The 18,240-nt window shown below is 42.4% G+C and overlaps 3 protein-coding genes across 4 annotated transcripts; 1 reads left to right on the plus strand and 2 right to left on the minus strand.

Annotated features, from left to right (window-relative positions):
* Nucleotides 1–49: 49 nt before the first annotated feature.
* Nucleotides 50–5,809, minus strand: ugcg (UDP-glucose ceramide glucosyltransferase). The gene is made up of 10 exons (XM_035184007.2): nucleotides 5,357–5,809; nucleotides 4,035–4,179; nucleotides 3,610–3,712; nucleotides 3,394–3,495; nucleotides 3,191–3,303; nucleotides 2,641–2,819; nucleotides 2,466–2,552; nucleotides 2,203–2,310; nucleotides 1,992–2,070; nucleotides 50–1,720 (listed from the first exon to the last, which is right to left on the minus strand). Exons 1-10 carry the CDS (start codon nucleotides 5,452–5,454, stop codon nucleotides 1,550–1,552), a joined length of 1,185 nt encoding a protein of 394 aa, XP_035039898.1. The 5' UTR covers nucleotides 5,455–5,809; the 3' UTR covers nucleotides 50–1,549.
* Nucleotides 5,810–6,341: 532 nt separating this feature from the next.
* On the minus strand, nucleotides 6,342–15,976 carry man2a1 (mannosidase, alpha, class 2A, member 1). Of its 2 annotated transcripts, XM_035184980.2 has the most exons (24): nucleotides 15,380–15,976; nucleotides 14,833–14,989; nucleotides 14,422–14,646; nucleotides 14,161–14,305; nucleotides 13,983–14,070; nucleotides 13,815–13,898; nucleotides 13,311–13,438; nucleotides 13,056–13,229; nucleotides 12,668–12,854; nucleotides 12,214–12,391; nucleotides 11,832–12,022; nucleotides 11,413–11,595; nucleotides 10,811–10,925; nucleotides 10,587–10,654; nucleotides 10,329–10,497; nucleotides 10,016–10,252; nucleotides 9,694–9,822; nucleotides 9,495–9,609; nucleotides 9,158–9,291; nucleotides 8,938–9,079; nucleotides 8,629–8,762; nucleotides 8,337–8,531; nucleotides 8,077–8,187; nucleotides 6,342–7,969 (listed from the first exon to the last, which is right to left on the minus strand). In XM_035184980.2, exons 2-24 carry the CDS (start codon nucleotides 14,971–14,973, stop codon nucleotides 7,799–7,801), a joined length of 3,444 nt encoding a protein of 1,147 aa, XP_035040871.2. In that variant the 5' UTR covers nucleotides 14,974–14,989; nucleotides 15,380–15,976; the 3' UTR covers nucleotides 6,342–7,798. The 2 variants fall into 2 exon arrangements, with proteins under 2 accessions (XP_035040871.2, XP_047200439.1); XM_047344483.1 differs by lacking the exon at nucleotides 15,380–15,976 and having other exon boundaries at nucleotides 14,833–15,035.
* Nucleotides 15,977–15,986: 10 nt separating this feature from the next.
* On the plus strand, nucleotides 15,987–17,879 carry atp6v1g1 (ATPase H+ transporting V1 subunit G1). Its single transcript, XM_035184981.2, has 3 exons — nucleotides 15,987–16,212; nucleotides 16,982–17,082; nucleotides 17,162–17,879. Exons 1-3 carry the CDS (start codon nucleotides 16,131–16,133, stop codon nucleotides 17,333–17,335), a joined length of 357 nt encoding a protein of 118 aa, XP_035040872.1. The 5' UTR covers nucleotides 15,987–16,130; the 3' UTR covers nucleotides 17,336–17,879.
* The last annotated feature ends 361 nt before the right edge of the window (nucleotides 17,880–18,240 follow it).

Genomic DNA, 18,240 nt, shown 5'->3' on the forward strand with positions numbered 1-18,240 from the left:
ACTGTCTGTTCTCACAGCCAATCATAAAGCAGGACAACAAGCATATGACTTAAGTTCATCTTTGAAAGGACAAAACTTTATTGTTCCCGACTTGACACGATCGGTCAGTTCAGACGACAGCAGTTCATAATCATAAAAAAACAAACAAATAAATCGACTTCCTTCTGGACGATGGCGTCTCGGGTTCGTCCGACTCATTGATGTCATCAACCAAACCCCCTGTGGCGATGCTAACAGTAAAGTAATGCTGCTGCGATTCCACACACACACACACACACAGTGTTCGACTGCAAACCAAAATATTCAGAAATGTGATTTTCTTTCGTGAAATGTTAGGACCATGAAACAGGAAAGAAACTTGTTCAGTTTCTTTTTTCTGATTGGCTGCTTTGTTCATTGAGATAATTCAAATATTTTTTCACTATGTCGTGTGCGACAGAAACTTCACAAACGAAAAAAGATGCAGCTTCACTTGGTGACCAGACTGATAACTAATTTAAATTTAGTTTAAACTATTTTAAATTAACAAAATAAAGACCTCACTGTTCTGACTTATTGATGAACAGCTTGTACCAAAAGTTCTCATGAGGACGAAACAAAGACCGTTAAAATGTCATTTCTCTAATGATCACCAAAAAAATGTTTTTAGGATCAGAATTTTTTGTTGCGACATTTTTGTATACAAATTGTATGTCTGAATTCTTCAGGATTTTTTTTTTCCTTTTTAGGCAATCTCAACGGATCAATGATCAGATCAGATTTTTCGCGCCTCATTGGTTGATTCTATTCACGTTTGTTTTATAAATCAGTGATTCTCAACTCGACGCTTCTTGTTTGTGTTGGATTCAACAGCTGAAGAACCGAGAAGAGAAGAACCTCCACAAAGTCCAGAATCAGAACTTTGTTTGGAAACGAGAGGAGAAAAAGCTTCGTGTTTCTGCCACTTCAGACTTTGGGCCTCATTTTTCTTTTTTTGCCCAAGAATCAAATTGACAAAAAGTGTCAATTTTCTGAACAAATATCAGCTGTAAAATAAGAAACTGCAACCTGCTGGACATGAACTACAACATTTAGAATTAATAACCAGTTTTATTTTAATTTGAAAATCATCCATTTTTTTTAATGGTTGAATTTCAAAGTAAAATATTTTAATACTATAAATTCAGTTTCAGTCACAACCTTTCACTTTTTTTTTTTTTGGCCGTTATTTGCTTCCATAAAAAAAACTTCATGAAACACGAAAATTGAAGCAAAGAAAAATCAACCAATGAGAAGAGAGGATTTTAACCCCCTCACCGTTGGCTGATTTCTTTTTCTTCATCTCGTCCAATCACAGATTAGACGATTCAGTGCGATGCGTCACTCCCTCTCACTTTTAATTGTTTTTCTTGCTTCCTTCCTGTGCTCTCATTGGCTCGTTCTGGCATCATTTAGTTTTAGCACCAAAGGAACATAAATAGTTAAAAACACACACGTTCCATAAAAAACAAAAAAACAAATCAGTCTTTGAGGAGGACGAGGCTGAAGGCTCAGCCGGTCGCCATGGCAACTACACATCGAGGATCTCATCAGCGGTGCCGCCACAGCGGAGCCGGTATCGACCGGTTCTCCAGCTGATAGTCGGGTCCCACAGAGCCGACAGGAAGATCTGCACCGCCATCGACTCTCTGATGAACCACGCCACTGCAAAGTCCAGCTTCGAGAAGCAGAGAGCGCCGCCCTGCAGGATGGGTGAACAGTGACAATTAAACCTGCGACATAAAAACGTTTTTACATTTTCATTTAATTTCTTACTTTGTTTTACATTTTTTTAATTCTATAAGTTTTTTATGTCTGTCTATTTGCTTTCATATATATTAAATATCCATTAGGTAAATCTTGAACTATATAAAATATTATGATTACGAATGTACATGTATTGATAGGGTGATTATTAGAAACTAATTAATAACTAATATTCTCCCTAAATTAAAAGCACATCATGTTAATACCTGAACTCCAGTGAGTTGAATGTAGTCGCAAATAAACCAGGCCAAACAGTGACACATGAAGAACGCCATCATGTCCCACCTACAATATTCAACATACATTTTTAAACGCACATGTTACAAACACACACACCATCAATGATAACAAAACCAGATCTATACATTTCCAACCCAAACAGTGTCAACATAAGATGCTCTCTGATTGGCTGCGTACCTGAACACGTAATGAGCAGCCCAGCCAATAATGAGGCTGGCCAGGAAGCACTCGGAGACGGGCTCCAACACGGTGCCAGGAAGCATGTTGATCCTCAGTTTAGTCCATCTGAAAAACAACAAAATAAAAACCTTATTATTACGATTAATAACTGATAAAATACGATTTAAGATACATTTTGTATGTATGTATATATATGTGAAGCCGATTTAAAAATAAAAACTATTGAAATATGAATGATATTAACAGAGTTGTAATGTCACCTGATCATACGGGACTGAAACTGGCCAATGGAATAAGACCCTGAGTTCTGCAGCGCCACCTGCGTTGCCATGGAGAACTTCCAGCCTCTACAGAAGCGAAGGGCATGAAATCATTAGTTGAACTTAAAATACAAAAATGTTTAACAGGTGCTAATGCTAATGCTAACATGTTAACCTGTCTGCGATGGCTTTAGCCATGAAGTAATCTTCAGCGATGTACTGAGCGAAAGAGACCAAACCGCCGGCCTGATCCAACACGTCCTTCCTCATTAGACACGACATCCCTGTTACGCACTTTATCCCCGTCACATTCGCCGAGATGTAGGATCGAGGATGAGACGTCCCAAAATACACCTGGAGAACCATTAGCATCTCTTAGCATCAAAACAGCCACAGAAACCATTAACTGCCAAATGAAAAAAACTGGGTTAACATAAGCTGCTGTTTAGCAACACGTTTAGCATGTGACATCGTCAGGAGACGGTTACGTGTAAGATCAAGTGTCAAACCGCTGATGAACGATCTTAAAAAACAAAAGCATGTAAGACATAATCAACACGTGACAGAAATGTAGGCTATACAATTATGTGATAGCTAGAAGATACTGGAGTCACATTAGCTTCAAAAGCTAATGCTAAATCAGAGAGTTAAACAAAACATGAGCATGTGGTTTTGATCATGTGAGCAGCAGCTGAGTGAGCACACTGTTAGCTGGTTAGCCTTACCTGCTCCAGTGTGGCAGCGAAGCCTTGCCGGTCGGCAACATAAGGCAGCCCGTGGACCAATCCCACCTTCTCTGTCATCTGATTGGTCAGATCTGTCAGGGTGTCAGGTTTCACTGCAGCACACACACATGCACACACATTGGCATTAGCTACATTGTGACCAGCTAAAGGTGAAGTAACCTGGAGTGGGCGTAGGCACTGACCTCTGATGCCGCTGTCACAGATCCACACCAGCCCGTACTTGGCTCCTTCGTAACCAGGCATCAGGTTGTTGATCTTTGGGTTGATTCCTACTTTCTTCCCCCCTGAGAACCAAACACCACCACAAGCTAACGTCAGATGCTTACAACTAAAGACACTAAATGAAAGATCATTCGATGGAGTGTAACTATGAGAACGCAGCAACAAACATTTCTCACCGATGAATAAACGAGCGTCGACATTCGGATATTTTCCCAAAAGTTTCTTACAGACGTCGACAGCGGGATCGTCCTGATCCTGGACGCAGAGCAAGATCTCGTACTGAGGAACACAAACAAACTGTCACGTTATATGAGCCCGGAAATCCTGAACGATGTTAGTGGGTTATTAGTTAGTCAGTAGTTCATTTATTATATGTTACTAGTTGTGTGTCATTGGTTAGTCATTAGTGAAAGGGTTAGATAGGTTAGGTGATTATGATGATGGGGTGGTTAGTTATTAGATATTTAACGGTCAGTTATTAGAGGGACTTATTGTGATGGGTTGTGAGGTTGATAGACGTCCAGAGTAAAGAACGTCTCCAGGTTGGAGAAGAGGTTGTTAGTTAGTTATTAAAGGGGATGGAGTGGGGGGTAAACGTCACCTTGGGGTAATCCAGAGTAAAGAACGTCTCCAGGTTGGAGATGAGGTTTGGGTCCACGCCCTTCAGAGGCTTCAACAGAGAAACTCCTGCTTGCTGCCCAAATGACTGTTTGACCTCTGACCTCTTCTTATGGAGGTGGAGACGCCTGAGAGATGGAGAGAGAGAGGAAGGTCAAACTAACTCACACACACACTGTTATCAACAGACGAAGAAGAATCATATGATCATAACATGTTTTTGTTGATATTATTGACATAATTAATGATAATAATGATAATAATAATAATAATAATACAGAATGAGTGTCTCTGGAAAGTCTTTCAAAAACCTGACTCATCTCCTGAAGTTGCAGAAAATCACAGCAACAGCTTTTGTGTAGATGTGTTTTTATGAATAAACTAAAAAGTGAATTAAGAAATATATGAACGAGTGAATTAGAGAATCAACGAACGAACTTCAGGTAAAGCAAACAGATGTTACACATGTGAAGTTTTGATTTAGTTCATGATTCAGTTAAAAACTGAATTGAACACGTTTCAAAATTGATGCAAACCAAGTGAACTAGTGTTTCCCTCCGTTCAGGAGCTGGAGGTTTCAGACTGTGTGTGTGTGTGTGTGTGTGTGTGCGCGTGTGGTGTGGTGTGTGTACATTTAATTAAAAGTGTGAACTCCCATAGCATCCTAAATGACATCAGACCGAATCAAACGTGACGTTTTAAATTGCATCACAACAGAAGAAAGTATTGAACAAATCTGACGTGAACGTTTCCAACCACCGACGGACCCCCTGGTTCGTGTGGACCCCGGTGGGACGAGCAGCCGGTTCCGGAGCCGCCGGTGACCGTTACATTATTTACATCTTTAAATTCAACGTCAACAAAGAAACAGGAAATGTGTGAAGCTAACTCCAGCGAGCCGTGACGGAGAGAGAACCGAGAAACAAGCGGCTCTGTGCGGCTCGTTGTCCTCAACTGTCCCGGGGCCACAACACTTCGAGACATTAGAAACGTTTTCCATGATTATTTCATGAGTTCCCCACAAGCTGCGCGGCGGCAGCGCCACGAACCGACAGAGCTAACCGGCTAGCGGGGAACCAGGAAAACGCCCAACAGCTAACCGAGCACACACGGAAGCTTTACCGGCTGTGACACGTCCAGAGGCCCGCGGAGGAGAAGCGATTCTCCCGTTGAAATGTTTCACCGCGACCGAGATGAACGTGACGGAAACAGCCAGAGAGACAGAGACGTGAATCTGATGACGGTTAGCCTAGCTGCTAGCCCCGCTGTTAGCTTAGCTGCTAGCCGCGCAGAGCGTTGACTTACACGTAGATGATGGACATGAGGTGCATGAGCCACAGGACGAAGAACAAGATGAAGCCGAACACGGCGAGTCCCTGCATGGCGAGCTCCAGCAGGGCCATGGCGCTCAGCGGGGCCGGCCGGGGCGGCGGGCCGGCGCGGAGTCACACGGGCTCGGGGGGAGGCGACCAGCTCAGCGGCCTGGGAGCTGGAGCACACGGAGCTGCGCGATCAGCGGGGCCGACGATGTGTGCGACAAACTCGGCTTGGATGAGTCCAGCGATCCGGCCTCCGGCGGGCAGCCGGGGTGTCAGGAGCCGATCCGGGTCAGGGGCTCCGGTAACGCGGACACGGAGACCGGGCTCGGCCTGGTGATGTCCGGGTCACGGTTCGAGCATCAGAGTAGTCAGCAGACCGGCCGACGGTCAGCTGACCGACCGGGGAGAGGCGTTAAGCACGAGACCAGGCGGTACCGGAGAGAGTCACGCTTCCTGTCAACTTCGAAATAAAAGCCCTCATTTCTCACCTGAGATTTAACAGTTCAGTTCCGGTAAAGATTAAAAGAGTTTTATATTCTTTAAGAACAAAGACATCAAACACCTTCAAAGCACAATGATGCAGTTTTATTCGGTTATATTTAATTGTTTAATTGTATTTGTTTTATTTCATTACATTTTACTCAAAACAATGACATTTTATTATATTTTTCTTTATTTTATTGTTCTATTTGAATTTAGATATTTCCATATATATTTTTCTATCTAAAATTTCCAATATTAAAGATTGGAAAAACAATTCTCAATTTTACATTTTATACAAGATGAAAATGTGTTTCCTGCAGAAAATGTGTGAACTCATGAATCATCATTTTCATCAGGATAAAAATAAGAGGCTACAAGGAATTTAATCAAAACTCTTTGATCTGTGAAATAGAAATGAAATAGAAATTATGAATCATGTGTTGTGATACTGCGACAGATCATAAACAAACAGGTTTTATACGTTTGACTCGGTTCTGTCACAGTTTGTTGGATCTGTTTATTCACATAAAGAATTCACAAAGCTTCCGTCTGACCGGTTTCTGTCTCTAAGAGACGATGGAGAAATTCAAATATTTAACACAACCGAACCAAAAGTAAAAAAACAAAACTGTTGTATGAAAATAAACTACTGTAGTCAACAAAGATTAAACAATAATTTATTTTTCTATCAAAAACAAAAATCATCCCAAAAATAAATGAAAGTATTTAAAAAAATTCACAGTAAAAAACCTTCATTTTACAAAACTTCACCATTTTATGATTTAAATCTTCATGTTACAGCAAAATATAAACTTTCTAGATAAAAAAAAGTATTTCCCCAAATTTCCCAAAAGTTTCTCAATTACAGCATAAATAGAAATATATTTTTAAAACATGTAAATATGTATATAAATTTAATATATACACACATTTTGGAAAGAAAAACGCACAAAGTAAAAAATCTCCAGTGTAATAAATCAACATCAATTTAAGACAAACAACTAATCAATGACACAAAATAAATAAAAATCATTCAAACAAAATCAACAAGATAAAATCAATAAAATCAAATCAATCACACTTTAAGGACACGTTTACGCATAATTCCACATTCCTGCATAAACAGAGAAATGACACTGAATTAAAAAAGTAGCAGCAACAACACATACTCTGACCATCCACCGCAGACTCACACATTCATTTAAAACATTCATCAAACATCGAGCTCACAACTCGATTGGTCCCTTTTTGTTGACAAAGCAACTTCACCTGTTAAAGGTTAAACTTCAGTGTTTTCTTCAGTTTATTAAAATAACCTTTGACCTTTAGACTGACCCAGTTTTTAGCTTCTTTTTGCGGAAGACAAACATCCAGAAGTGAAAGTGATGATTACTTTCATTGACAGATAAATGAAGATTGATTAATAGTCATAGATCGATTTGACGTTTGATTTTTAAAATGTTAGAAAATGTTTTATCCTTTCAGAGAAAACTGAAGGAAATCTTCACATTTTAGGAACTGATTTTTAATAAAGACTCAAACTGATAAATCAATTATTAAAACAGCAGCAGATATTTATATCAATTCTTGACTTCTGATGTTTTTGTGTGTTTTTTCACTGCTTTTAGCAGCTTTGTTTTCTCTTTTCATTTTTGGTCTCCATGTTCTTTTCGATATTTTCTCCTTGGGTTATTTGTTTAAAATGGTAAATTAACACAGTGGATCCGTATTTCCAGATTATTTCCCACTTTTTCTTTAAAATTTTAACTGTCTCATAATTTTTTTTAATAATAACCTTTACTTTACTTTTTTGACAGATTTTTTTGTCACCATTTCTCTTCCATATTCACTTCACCTGTACACTTCACTAGTTCCTGCAGATTGTAAAAACCCCGTGATCATGTGACATCACGAGTTTGCCGTCACATTTTGTTCCTTCATGTTTTCAGTCGATCTCCACGCGGTACGCACTGATTTCCATCGGCCGCAGACGAGTCATCTGCGGCGGCTGCTGTTGGCGGGGGGGCTCGTCGGGGTCATCTTCACGCAGCAGAGTCAGACCTGAATGACGAACTGAGCGAAACTGAAGAGGAGAGAAAAAATCGGCCAGATTCACCTGGAAATAGAAAAATATACAAAAACAGATAAAACATTTGTTTAAAATTTTGTTAAACAGGAAGAAAAACTTTATTTGTGTGTATGTGTGTGTGTGTGTGTGTGTACCTCCTCGTGCACGCTCCATGTGCACACAGGCGCTGGCTTTGGGATGGTGCTACAGTCAAAGCCCTTCCTGTGTAGGAGGAGAGCAGCTTCCTGTGACGGGCTCTCTGCTTCCTGTTCCATAAACAGAAATAAACTTATTACTGTTATGTACCGTGGTAACACTTTTTACTCGTGGTCATTATGGATTATCGTGACTTTACATTTATGTTAAGTTTTATTTCTGAAAACCAAAAAGTGATGTTCCAGGCGTTTCTCCTCACCTGAGCGTCCTCCAGTGTCCTCAGGTTCAGCAGGTGAATGTCGCACGGCAGCGATGAGCTGAGTGGCCGGAATGGGCGGAGCTTTGGCAGCTTGGTGTTGCTGTGGGTGACCATGGTGACTGGTGGGTGGCAGAGGGAGAGCGAGGACAGGTGGGCGAGTAGTGACAAGTGGTCAACTGAGGCTCCTCCCACCTCCTGTCAGAAAACAAATAAAGGCAAAAGATAAATACAAATTACAAAGAGTAAAAAATAAAAGTATTTACTCTTGAAAACTGTGTTCACACCCCCTCACCTGAGTCCCGCCCCTCCGCTCCTCCAGCAGCAGTTGGAAAAGACTCGCCGTCAGCTTGTTGTCGGTGACGCCCTGGCCGAGGCCGCGGTTATCGTCCTGCTGCAGCCGCCGGTCCAACACCACCTCCAGCTCACCTGCACGGGTCAGAGGTCACAGGTCAGAAAGAGGAAAGAGGTCACAGAGAGGTCAGAGTCAGCACAGCGGAAAAGAAGGCCGACGCCTTCTTTCACCTCGGTTTATAAACACGTCTCAAGAATCATTGTTGGTATTATTATGAACACGTTTAAAACGACTGAAAGCTGTTTTCACCTGGTCTGAGCGAGGCGACGGCCTGACTCTGTGCCGACAGCAGCGTCAGACGAGACGCTGAGTCCTGAAGGAACGAGGACGAGGTCATTGGATAAAAGTTGGCCTGCAGGGGGAGCTTAGCCAGGGTCCTTCGCTGCTGCATCTGCAACCAATCAATACTCCATCAGTAAACACCAACAGGCATGAAATGATCTGATTGGACAAATGAAAAGGTAGAAACCTGGAAACCGTTGAGGTCGGAAAAGAAACGGTTGCCGTTGGCGACATCACTGACAAGACGCATGACGAGTTCGCGGTTCTTCTCTGATCTGATGTCCACCGTGTTGGAAATCTCCAGGGACTTCCCAGCATGCCCTGGGGCACAGGAAGTCAGGATCATTTTTTATTGTGAAATTGTTAATGAGTTACATCACTGCACACAAACATGTCAATAACATGTTTTAAACATGTTAGTTTAAAACATGTTATTTGACAAACTGAGTTCTGAACACGCAGCGCAGGATCACATAACACACTGACGTAGCATGACAGAAACAAACGTAGAAACATATCGTTACCGTCCAGGTGGAGGAGCCGCACCGTGTGTGTGAAGTGTCGGTAACAGGAAGTGATGTCAGAGAAGATGGGACCTCTGGAGATCCGGACCAGGGGGGGCTCTGAGGACGAGTAGAGCTGCAGGCGGGCGAGAGACAACCACAGTCAATCAGACCAGTCAACTGGTTTGTGTCTTGATCTAAGTCTTGGTCCTGGTCTTACCTTGGCCCCCTCCTCCCCTGGCAGAAACAGGTAGGCTCCACTCTTGTCCCGGTTTGCTCCAGTTCTGGTTCCGTACCACAGGAACTGGATTTGGACCTTACGGACCAGACCGGATTGAAGACGCAGCTCCTGAATTTCAAAATAAAACAAAAGAAATTAAAACATTTCAGTCACAATTTAGAAAAATATAGATGAAGAAAAGATTATATTCAATGATGAGTTATAAATAATTGCAAATAATAATAATAATATTTATTTAAATAAAACCACAGGAAAATAAATAAATAAATATATATGTGTGTGTGTATATTTATGTACATACCTGCAGCAGGCCAGTCTCCAGGGAACTCCATATTTGGACATGCTTGTTGCTAAGCGACACTGGCTTGTCGGCATCAGTTCCAGTGAGGTGCGACACCTGAAAGTGTTTGGTGTGAACAGTCGGTGTGTTGCCACGACGATGGAAGGTGTACTGTGCCTGGTGGGAGGAGCCAGCTGATGCTTTGCTCACATGATACACGACGAGTGACAGAGGAGGAAGTTCAGCCACGAAGGAAAACTGTCAAGACAAAACACAACGTGAAACAAAGACAAACCACAGTCTGTTGTTGATGAACTCGACTCGTCGTTCTCACCTGGAACGCCTCTGTGGACGCTCGGCTCGGCTCTGTCCACACGGCCGAGATCTGCGCAGCCACTGGCTGACCGGTTTCTGCATCAACAACACGAGCATCCAGAGAATCGACCACGATTGTGATGACAGACGTTTTGAGCTGCTCCGTCGGGTTAAAGATGATCAACGGCCTGAAACACAAACGATCCATATTGAAACAACATTCAAACTAAACTATATTTAAAACAGATTCTGTACATAACAAAGTCAAGCCCGTCACCTGGGCTCATCGCTGAGCACGAGCGGCGTCTTCTGAGGCAAAGCGTCCTGAGCTGAGATCACGTCGTCCTGTGGAAACATCACATGATTAACATCAGAGCTCTGACTCGTCCGTCACATCAGCTGATGTTCGGACAGACCAGACTCCGACCTTTCAAACACAAACCACCCGTCACGTTACAGATCAAACAAGCCTGTAAAACAGCAGATGGACTCAGAGGTTACCATTAGCAGGAAGGGTTTCGACTGGTCGTGGTGGTAAAGGCTCTTGTCCAATAGGAGCAGCCAGTGGGCGGAGCTCTGCAGCACCTGGCGCAGGTTCAGGATGGAGCGAAACAATCTGAAAAACAATGTTTGTTTAATTCTACATAATTTTTATTGTTTTTAACGCTCTGATCGATTCATTAATTTCTGCAAAAAAACCCAAACCAAAAACTTTATTTAAATAAAACAATGACTATAAAACATGATGTTATCACTACAATGGGAATGATGGTAAACTAATGTTAGATGCTAATGCTAAATAAATGGGTATGATGGCAGGCTAATGCTACAAGCTCACTGCTCACTCGAAATAAAACTGTACCTGAGACCGTTGCCAGTGACGATGCCATCCTTCAACAGAGAGCATGGAGGAATAAATGAGACAAAGACAAGCTAACGCTAAAGATGTAGCAGTTTCAGGTGCTAATATTGATTTATTATCTTTGTTGTTTAGCTTTGATTTACGCTAACATGCTAACACAGCGTTTTCAAACTATCATACCAAGAAAGAACTGTATTATCAAACATGCTAACATTCTAGTTTGCTAACAGGAGGTAGCCACCTGGTGCCGTAGTCGACCACCACAGGGTCACGGGCAGTCCCAGTGACAGCGTCATGGTGCTGGAACAGTGCTAGGCTCCGCCTCCCCGCTGTCAGGCGCCGGAAGTGTTCTTGAGCCGGAAAATCTGCGACCACACGACGTCGCATTTCAGCCAGTGTCAACGTGAAGAGAATTTCTGTGGCTCTGTTGGATTTAAAGACGTCAAACATTTCAAATGAAAATTAACTCGAATTAATTCAGTTACAAACAAAACACGTGAAACATTAATAACAATAATATTAACAGAAAATATGAGTTAATGCATTAAATAGGCATCATTTGTTTATTGGTGGATTTTAATTAATTGAAAAGCTGTTTATTGTCGAGAGAAATCAATTGAAAAACAATCCAAACAGATTGAAATGTGTGGTGGATGGTACCTGAGCGTGGCCTCCAGCATTCTGTCCAGACGTTTGTAAAACGGTCTGGAGGTGAAGTATCCGCTCCAGTAATGGTCGTCACGGTCGGCGTAGGTGAAGAAGTCCCCGCGAAGGGTCGGCAACGTCGTTCCTGCTGCGCTCAGGCGCCGCTCGAGAGCCTGGAAGTAATCTGACAGGGTCCCGAACTGAGCCTGAAAACAAGGAGCAGGAGAAGAACTTGTGACCGGACGACACAAATACCAGGTACGATGCCGTTTAAAGAGACGCTAGCTTTGAACGTGTTGTGTAGATGTCAGACAGCTGATTCCACTGTGATGTCACTATGTGGAGCTCCACCCACCACAGCCTCTGCCCCGTCCCCTCAGGTGCATCAGGCGCTCACCTTGACGTGCAGCTGTGGGTTCTGGTTAAAGTAGTCAAAGAGTTTCTGGTAGTTATGGAACTGAGCGTCCCATTCGCTTGACTCCACAAACCGAAAGTCGTCGCCGAGGGGAACGAAGAGAACCGGAGAACGAAAGAGACGGGACTTCTGACGGTACTGATCCAATAAGACGAGAGCGCTGAGAGAACAGAGACGTCAACATGAGAAAGTCACAATCACAGTCACATGACACAGAAAAATCACAGGACCTTTAACTCTGCAGCATTTTACACTTTCATTCTTCTTTGTGTCTTTAACTTAGACGAGTTCATGACGAAACTTGAAACTTCAGAAAATAAATAATCACCAAAAAGTCAAAACTTTATTTAAAAACTGTTTAATCAATTAATTGTCAAAATTTGAAGTAACGGTGATTAATCATGTTAATATTATTGTTGCCCCAACCCCCACCTACCGCTCCTGGATGTTCTGCTCTGTGATTGGCTGAGGTGGTATTCTCCACGGACAGAAGACCCGCCCTCCTGGCAAGCGGTGGAAGTCGAACTGACAACACACGGACGGGCTCGGTCCACACGTGTGTGGTACGTCATAGCTGTAGAATGGCATCATGTGACACGTGATGTCACTACGGGGGGAGGAGTCTGACAAGTGGCCGGGTTTAGAGAAACAAGACGTTTGTCACAAATAAAAGTCTCTCTTTATTTAAGAGAAAGTTTTAAACAATTGTTTGAAAAAATCTAAAGTTTTCATTTATATTAAATCATTTTAAAACATTGATATTAATTATTGAAGTAATGTATCAAATGAATTTACTAAATTAAATGTCTCTCGCCCACACTCACCCCAGCTCTGTCGCCATTGAAACTCAAGCGTCTGTTGCTGGGCAAACTGTTTCTTGACGGCATAGTGAACTCGTTGAATGACCATGTTGCTAAGCCCCGCCCCTTTCAGCAAGTAGGCCATGGAGGGGGAGTGGCCAAATGGATCAATCGCCCACCCGCTGCTTGGCTTCACGCCTGCTCACAGAAACAAAGCATGAATAAAGAAAGAGTGTGACATCACAGAAAAGTGAAGCACGGTAAAAACAGAAGCCGTACCCAGGTGTCTCTGAATCCACTGATGACCCTCGATCAGCTGATCCAACAGAGCGAAGTAATGAGAATTTGCTTCGTCCGCCATCACCCAGCCGCCCGTCACCAGCTCCAACTGCCCTGCCCCCACCAGACTGACAAATATAAAAAAAAAATAAGAACTGAAAAATACAGATTCAACGGAATAATAATAAAATCAATATTTGAAGACCAAACTGAGACACAGTAGGAAAGATTCAAGACTTTATTGTCATGTGCACATCAATTACATTTAGCAGTAGCTGGCAATGAAATGCTTGGGTCACAGCCTCTCTTCTTGCAATGCTCAAAATATTACACAACCCAAACATTTTTTTTATAAATATAGCACAATGCAGAATAAAGCAGCAATAAATAACAAAAAATCTGAAAAAGAGCAGAGCTGTGGGGGAGCTTGAGACACGGCAGCCGTACTCGGCGCCATCCTTATATACAAAAAAATAAACAAGATAAAAATAGCATTAAATTTACCGTTTGACCATCTCTCTCTTCTGATCGTCAATGTCGTTCCACCATTTAGAGAAATAACTGACTTCTGCCCAGATCATCTTCTTCCTGAAGAACAAAGAGAATCATCCACTTATTCGTTTATTCATTCGCTCACACACAGAGACAGACTGTCGTCATGACGATCCTAACCTGTTGTCTTCGCTCAGTTTGATCAACATGTTGTTAAGGATGTGTCTTGTCTGATCCTGATAATAAAGGTCAAAGGTCTTTAACCAACCTGCAAGGCACACACACACAAAATGTAGTTTTAATCAACAGACTCATGTTCTGATCATTCTGACAGTTTGTTGTTGGTGTACTTTCTCACCGGGGTCGTTGTGTGAGTGTGGAACAAGAAAAATTTCAAGCGGCTGCTCATCCCACTCGTTTCCATTGTAATGGATCTCAAAACCCTGTTTCCAGGCGCCACCGTCAAGGTTATCAAAGGGCAGGAGGTCATAGACGTCCAGCAGCTACAGGTGGAGACATGATGAGTGTGTGTTACTACTATGTCAGTTTTTTTTTTCGTAAACAACTTTAACCAAAGAACTTTTGTAAAAACAAACAGCTGTTAGCATGCTAAGCTAACCTGAACGCCATCAGCTCCATCCTTCATCTTTCCGGCAGATCGGCAGCCAGGCAGCTCGTCGGCCCCGATGTGGGTAGAGACTGAGCTTACGTTGGCTCCTTCTCCTTCTTTTTCCCATGATGCTTTGCGGTGGATCAGAGAATCCCGCAGTGTGGCAACCAGACGGTTGTTGTCGCTAAGGAGATGCTCCAACTTGTCAATCTTCTGCTGGAGGCGGGACAATTCCTGCAGAGAGGTTTTGATTGATTCTTTAAAAACACTGACGAGAAACTCACAAAGAACCTGCCGTCCAATCACACAGGTGCTTACTGACCACGATCTAGTGGGCGTGAACAAACCGTTTGACTGACAGCTCCAAGGTGACCAGTTTTCATACCTGTGTAATGTCATCAGTGTGTTTCTATCACTCACCTCGTCCACCAGTACAACAGGTGAGTTCCCACTTCGCTGAAGCTCCGCCCCCTGCATCAGCTCCAGCATGCGGTACAATGACATCAAAGCTACGCAGAAGACCCCGCCCACCAGCACCGCCAACACCCGACTCCTCTTCATTACCACGACAACAAAGCTGAAAACAAAAAACCACAAAGACTCGAGGTAAGAGATCTTTCATTCCATGTGTGTCTATGTGCATGTATGTGTATGGAACTGTGAATGGGTTAAAGTGTGCATGTATGTGTGTGTGTGTGTCTGATCCTGTTTTACCTGTATCTCAAGTGTTTAATTGTCAATTTTATATTCATTCATTTCCAGCAGGAATCTGAAGGTTAATAATCAAACGTCACTTCATGTGGACATAAATACTTTAATACTAATAAATATAAACAAAAAACGAAATAAAAATGAATGAAAATGGACACTGTGGTTTTCATATTAACCCAGTGATGATGATGCGTTAATTCAGATTATTATAACAACTATAATATTTGTGATAAAGTCACTTCCGGTCTTACTTTACCTTCTCTTCTGGACTTCCGGGTTGAGCAGACAGGTCTCGTGCCGCCGCTCACCTGTCTGGGGAAGTACCTGTGTGACGTCAGTTTCACATGAAAATAAAAATATGAAAATTTACTTTTAACTTTTAATTAAAATCTAAAAGTATCTGAGCGGCACGAGCTCCGGTCGCTGCTGCGCCTGCTCCAGCTGCTTGTTTTGCTTCCGGTCTGGTTCAGCTGACTCAGCGTTCCGGAAGCGTCACTTCCTGTTAGAGAAGCTTTTTTTCCCTCTACAACTTTATTGTCTGTGAAAAAACATTTTTGCACCCGAGTGAGAAACATTCTGCAGATTCTAATATTCTTTATTTATTTACAGAACTTAGCTTTTACTGAGAAACCTTCTGGATGTTCTCTTCACTCATGTTCTTTATGTATTTACAGAAAAGAGATTCTTAATGTCCTCGTTCGTGTCATTAGATAGATATTTATAGTTCATTATTTTATTTAACTGAATGTGCTGATCTATTTTCTTCCACTGTAATGTCTGTGATGTTAATAAAGTTAATTTTTTTTTAAACTCCACCACGTCCATCCCACCCATCTCCCGTGACAAAGTCACGTGACTAGTCTGCATCGTGACGTTCGATCAGCTGACTGCGGTTGTAGAAGTCGGTTCATCTTCGACCTTCGTCTCGGTTAATTCCTCCGGTTCCAGCTCCGGTTCCGTTTCCAGTTCCGGTTCTAACGCCGCAGTCCGCAGCTCCTGTCCCGGTCATGGCGAGTCAGTCTCAGGGGATCCAGCAGCTGCTGCAGGCCGAGAAGAGGGCGGCCGAGAAGGTGGCGGAGGCCCGCAAGCGTGAGTACACACACGGTCCGTTAGCTGTTAGCTGGTTAGCAGGTTCCAGCGGCTGTTAGCGGCCGTTAACGGGTCAAATCCCCGGTATGACCGTGAGTAACGATGGAGAAAATAATGGCAGAAACCCGGAGGAACGCAGCGGGCTGATGTAGCGGAACCAGACCGGAGCTGGTGACGACACCAGCGGCCTCCTCTGCTCAGTCAGGTCCCTGAACCGGAGCTGTCACTACCGACTGTGACTACCGACTGTAACTAAACCGACTGTGACTACCGACTGTAACTAAACCGACTGTGACTACCGACTGTAACTAAACCGACTGTGACTACCGACTGTAACTAAACCGACTGTGACTACCGACTGTAACTAAACCGACTGTAACTACCGACCGGGGACTAAACCGAGAAATGATGTAAAGATCATGTTGTGACTCTTAAGTTACCGCAAAACCAGTTCATACACATTCACCTCATGTTCTGTCAGGTTTCATATGTTCCGTCAAACTTGATCATTTACAATTAATCACTGATGAATGATCAATTATTCATCAAATACAGCTTTTAACAAGACGTTAACATTGGTTTTTAATTCGAACAGTTTCTCAGTGATGATTCTTATGAGTCAATCATCATGTGATAAAGTCTCATAGAGGAAGAATGAATATACACACAGAACTTTTTCTGTCCTGGTTGTTTAACTTCCTGTCTGTGAATCCTGGTTGTTTAACTTCCTGTCTGTGAATCCTGGTTGTTTAACTTCCTGTCTCGTCAGGTAAGAACCGGCGTCTGAAGCAGGCGAAGGAGGAGGCTCAAGCTGAGATCGAACAGTATCGTCTTCAGAGGGAGAAGGAGTTTAAGACCAAAGAAGCTGCCGTACGAACTTTTCACTTTGAACTTATTATGTTCTAATGAAATTTGCTTCTTTATTTAATATTTGTTTCCCCCCCATCAGGCCCTTGGTTCCCATGGTAACAGTGCTGTGGAGGTGGACCGTGACACCGTAGAACGGATGGGCCGTATCCAGGCTAGTTACCGTGGTAACCGGGAGGCGGTGCTGGGCGAGCTGCTGCGACGCGTCTGTGAAATTAAGCCGGAGTTTCACGCCAACTACCGCGTGGCTGGCTGAGGGGTGGAGTTACGACCAGAGGGGGTGGGGCAAACATGGGATATGTGGATGTTGGCAAATTAGCTTTGTTAGCGTGTTTTGTTTAAAACTCAATTCTGCTAAACACGAGCAAAATATCAAAACATTTATTTTTAAGGCGAGAAGTTGTTTTCCTGCTCCGTGCAAAAATGAGATCATTAATAAATGTTGGTGTTACAGTGTTGATGTTTACGAAGTATTTATATATATATATCATTTGTCTTTTGTTGAGTTTTTTTTTTTTTCTTTAAATCTTTCCTGAACCTAACTTAAGTTTTTCTACAATCAAATGGCAATGATATCATATTTAATCTTGCTGATTGGCTGTCTTTCTCTGAGTGTGCTCCTCTGCTCTCTAACCTGATTGGCTGGAAAGTGTAAAGGCTTTTGTTGTGAAAATCTTGTCCCATTCCACATTTTTTGTGTTGCTTCCGGTGTAACTATGTGACTTCCTGTTGATGTTTGTGAACTGATGATTATAATGCAACAAAAAACAAACTATTAAATTAGATGTTGATTGGTGGAATCTGTGTGATGCTGCTCTGTGATTGACTGACTGAGAAGTTTTAAAACAGAAAATCATCCAGTGACGTGACAGAGCAGAAGAAATACTTTTATGTCTGATGCTTGATGTGCATTTTGCAGGACTTGTAAATCAAACTTTATTAGCATAACTCATATTCCTAAATTTTAGATGTTAATGTGTATTAGATGCAACATCCTCTGTTCATAACCCTCGACGAGTGTGAAGGAAAACACCTTCAACAGGAAAAAGAAATGTCAGAGGTGAGGGACAGAAGTGAATTATCAACAAGATAATCATTACAACATTGAAGAGAGAAGACAGCGTGTAACAAGGCGTATTCATGTTGAAAGTATTAATACAA

This window comes from Hippoglossus stenolepis, chromosome 18 (assembly GCF_022539355.2).
Source record: "Hippoglossus stenolepis isolate QCI-W04-F060 chromosome 18, HSTE1.2, whole genome shotgun sequence".
Lineage (NCBI taxonomy): Eukaryota > Metazoa > Chordata > Actinopteri > Pleuronectiformes > Pleuronectidae > Hippoglossus > Hippoglossus stenolepis.

Bases quoted from the DNA above. Each gene is read 5' to 3' on its own strand.
- atp6v1g1 (XM_035184981.2), top strand. From the start codon at position 16,131: ATGGCGAGTCAGTCTCAGGGGATCCAGCAGCTGCTGCAGGCCGAGAAG. The intron at 16,213-16,981 runs GTGAGTACACAC...CTGTCTCGTCAG, and splicing joins GGTGGCGGAGGCCCGCAAGC to GTAAGAACCGGCGTCTGAAG. The intron at 17,083-17,161 runs GTACGAACTTTT...CCCCCCCATCAG, and splicing joins TTAAGACCAAAGAAGCTGCC to GCCCTTGGTTCCCATGGTAA.
- man2a1 (XM_035184980.2), bottom strand. From the start codon at position 14,973: ATGAAGAGGAGTCGGGTGTTGGCGGTGCTGGTGGGCGGGGTCTTCTGC. The intron at 10,926-11,412 runs GTGGCTACCTCC...ATTGTTTTTCAG, and splicing joins GTGGTCGACTACGGCACCAG to ATTGTTTCGCTCCATCCTGA. The intron at 10,498-10,586 runs GTGACGGGCTTG...TTTGTGTTTCAG, and splicing joins GTGCTCAGCGATGAGCCCAG to GCCGTTGATCATCTTTAACC.
- ugcg (XM_035184007.2), bottom strand. From the start codon at position 5,454: ATGGCCCTGCTGGAGCTCGCCATGCAGGGACTCGCCGTGTTCGGCTTC. The intron at 3,496-3,609 runs GTGAGAAATGTT...TTTGGTTCTCAG, and splicing joins CGACGCTCGTTTATTCATCG to GGGGGAAGAAAGTAGGAATC. The intron at 2,553-2,640 runs GTTAACATGTTA...TCGCTTCTGTAG, and splicing joins GCTAAAGCCATCGCAGACAG to AGGCTGGAAGTTCTCCATGG.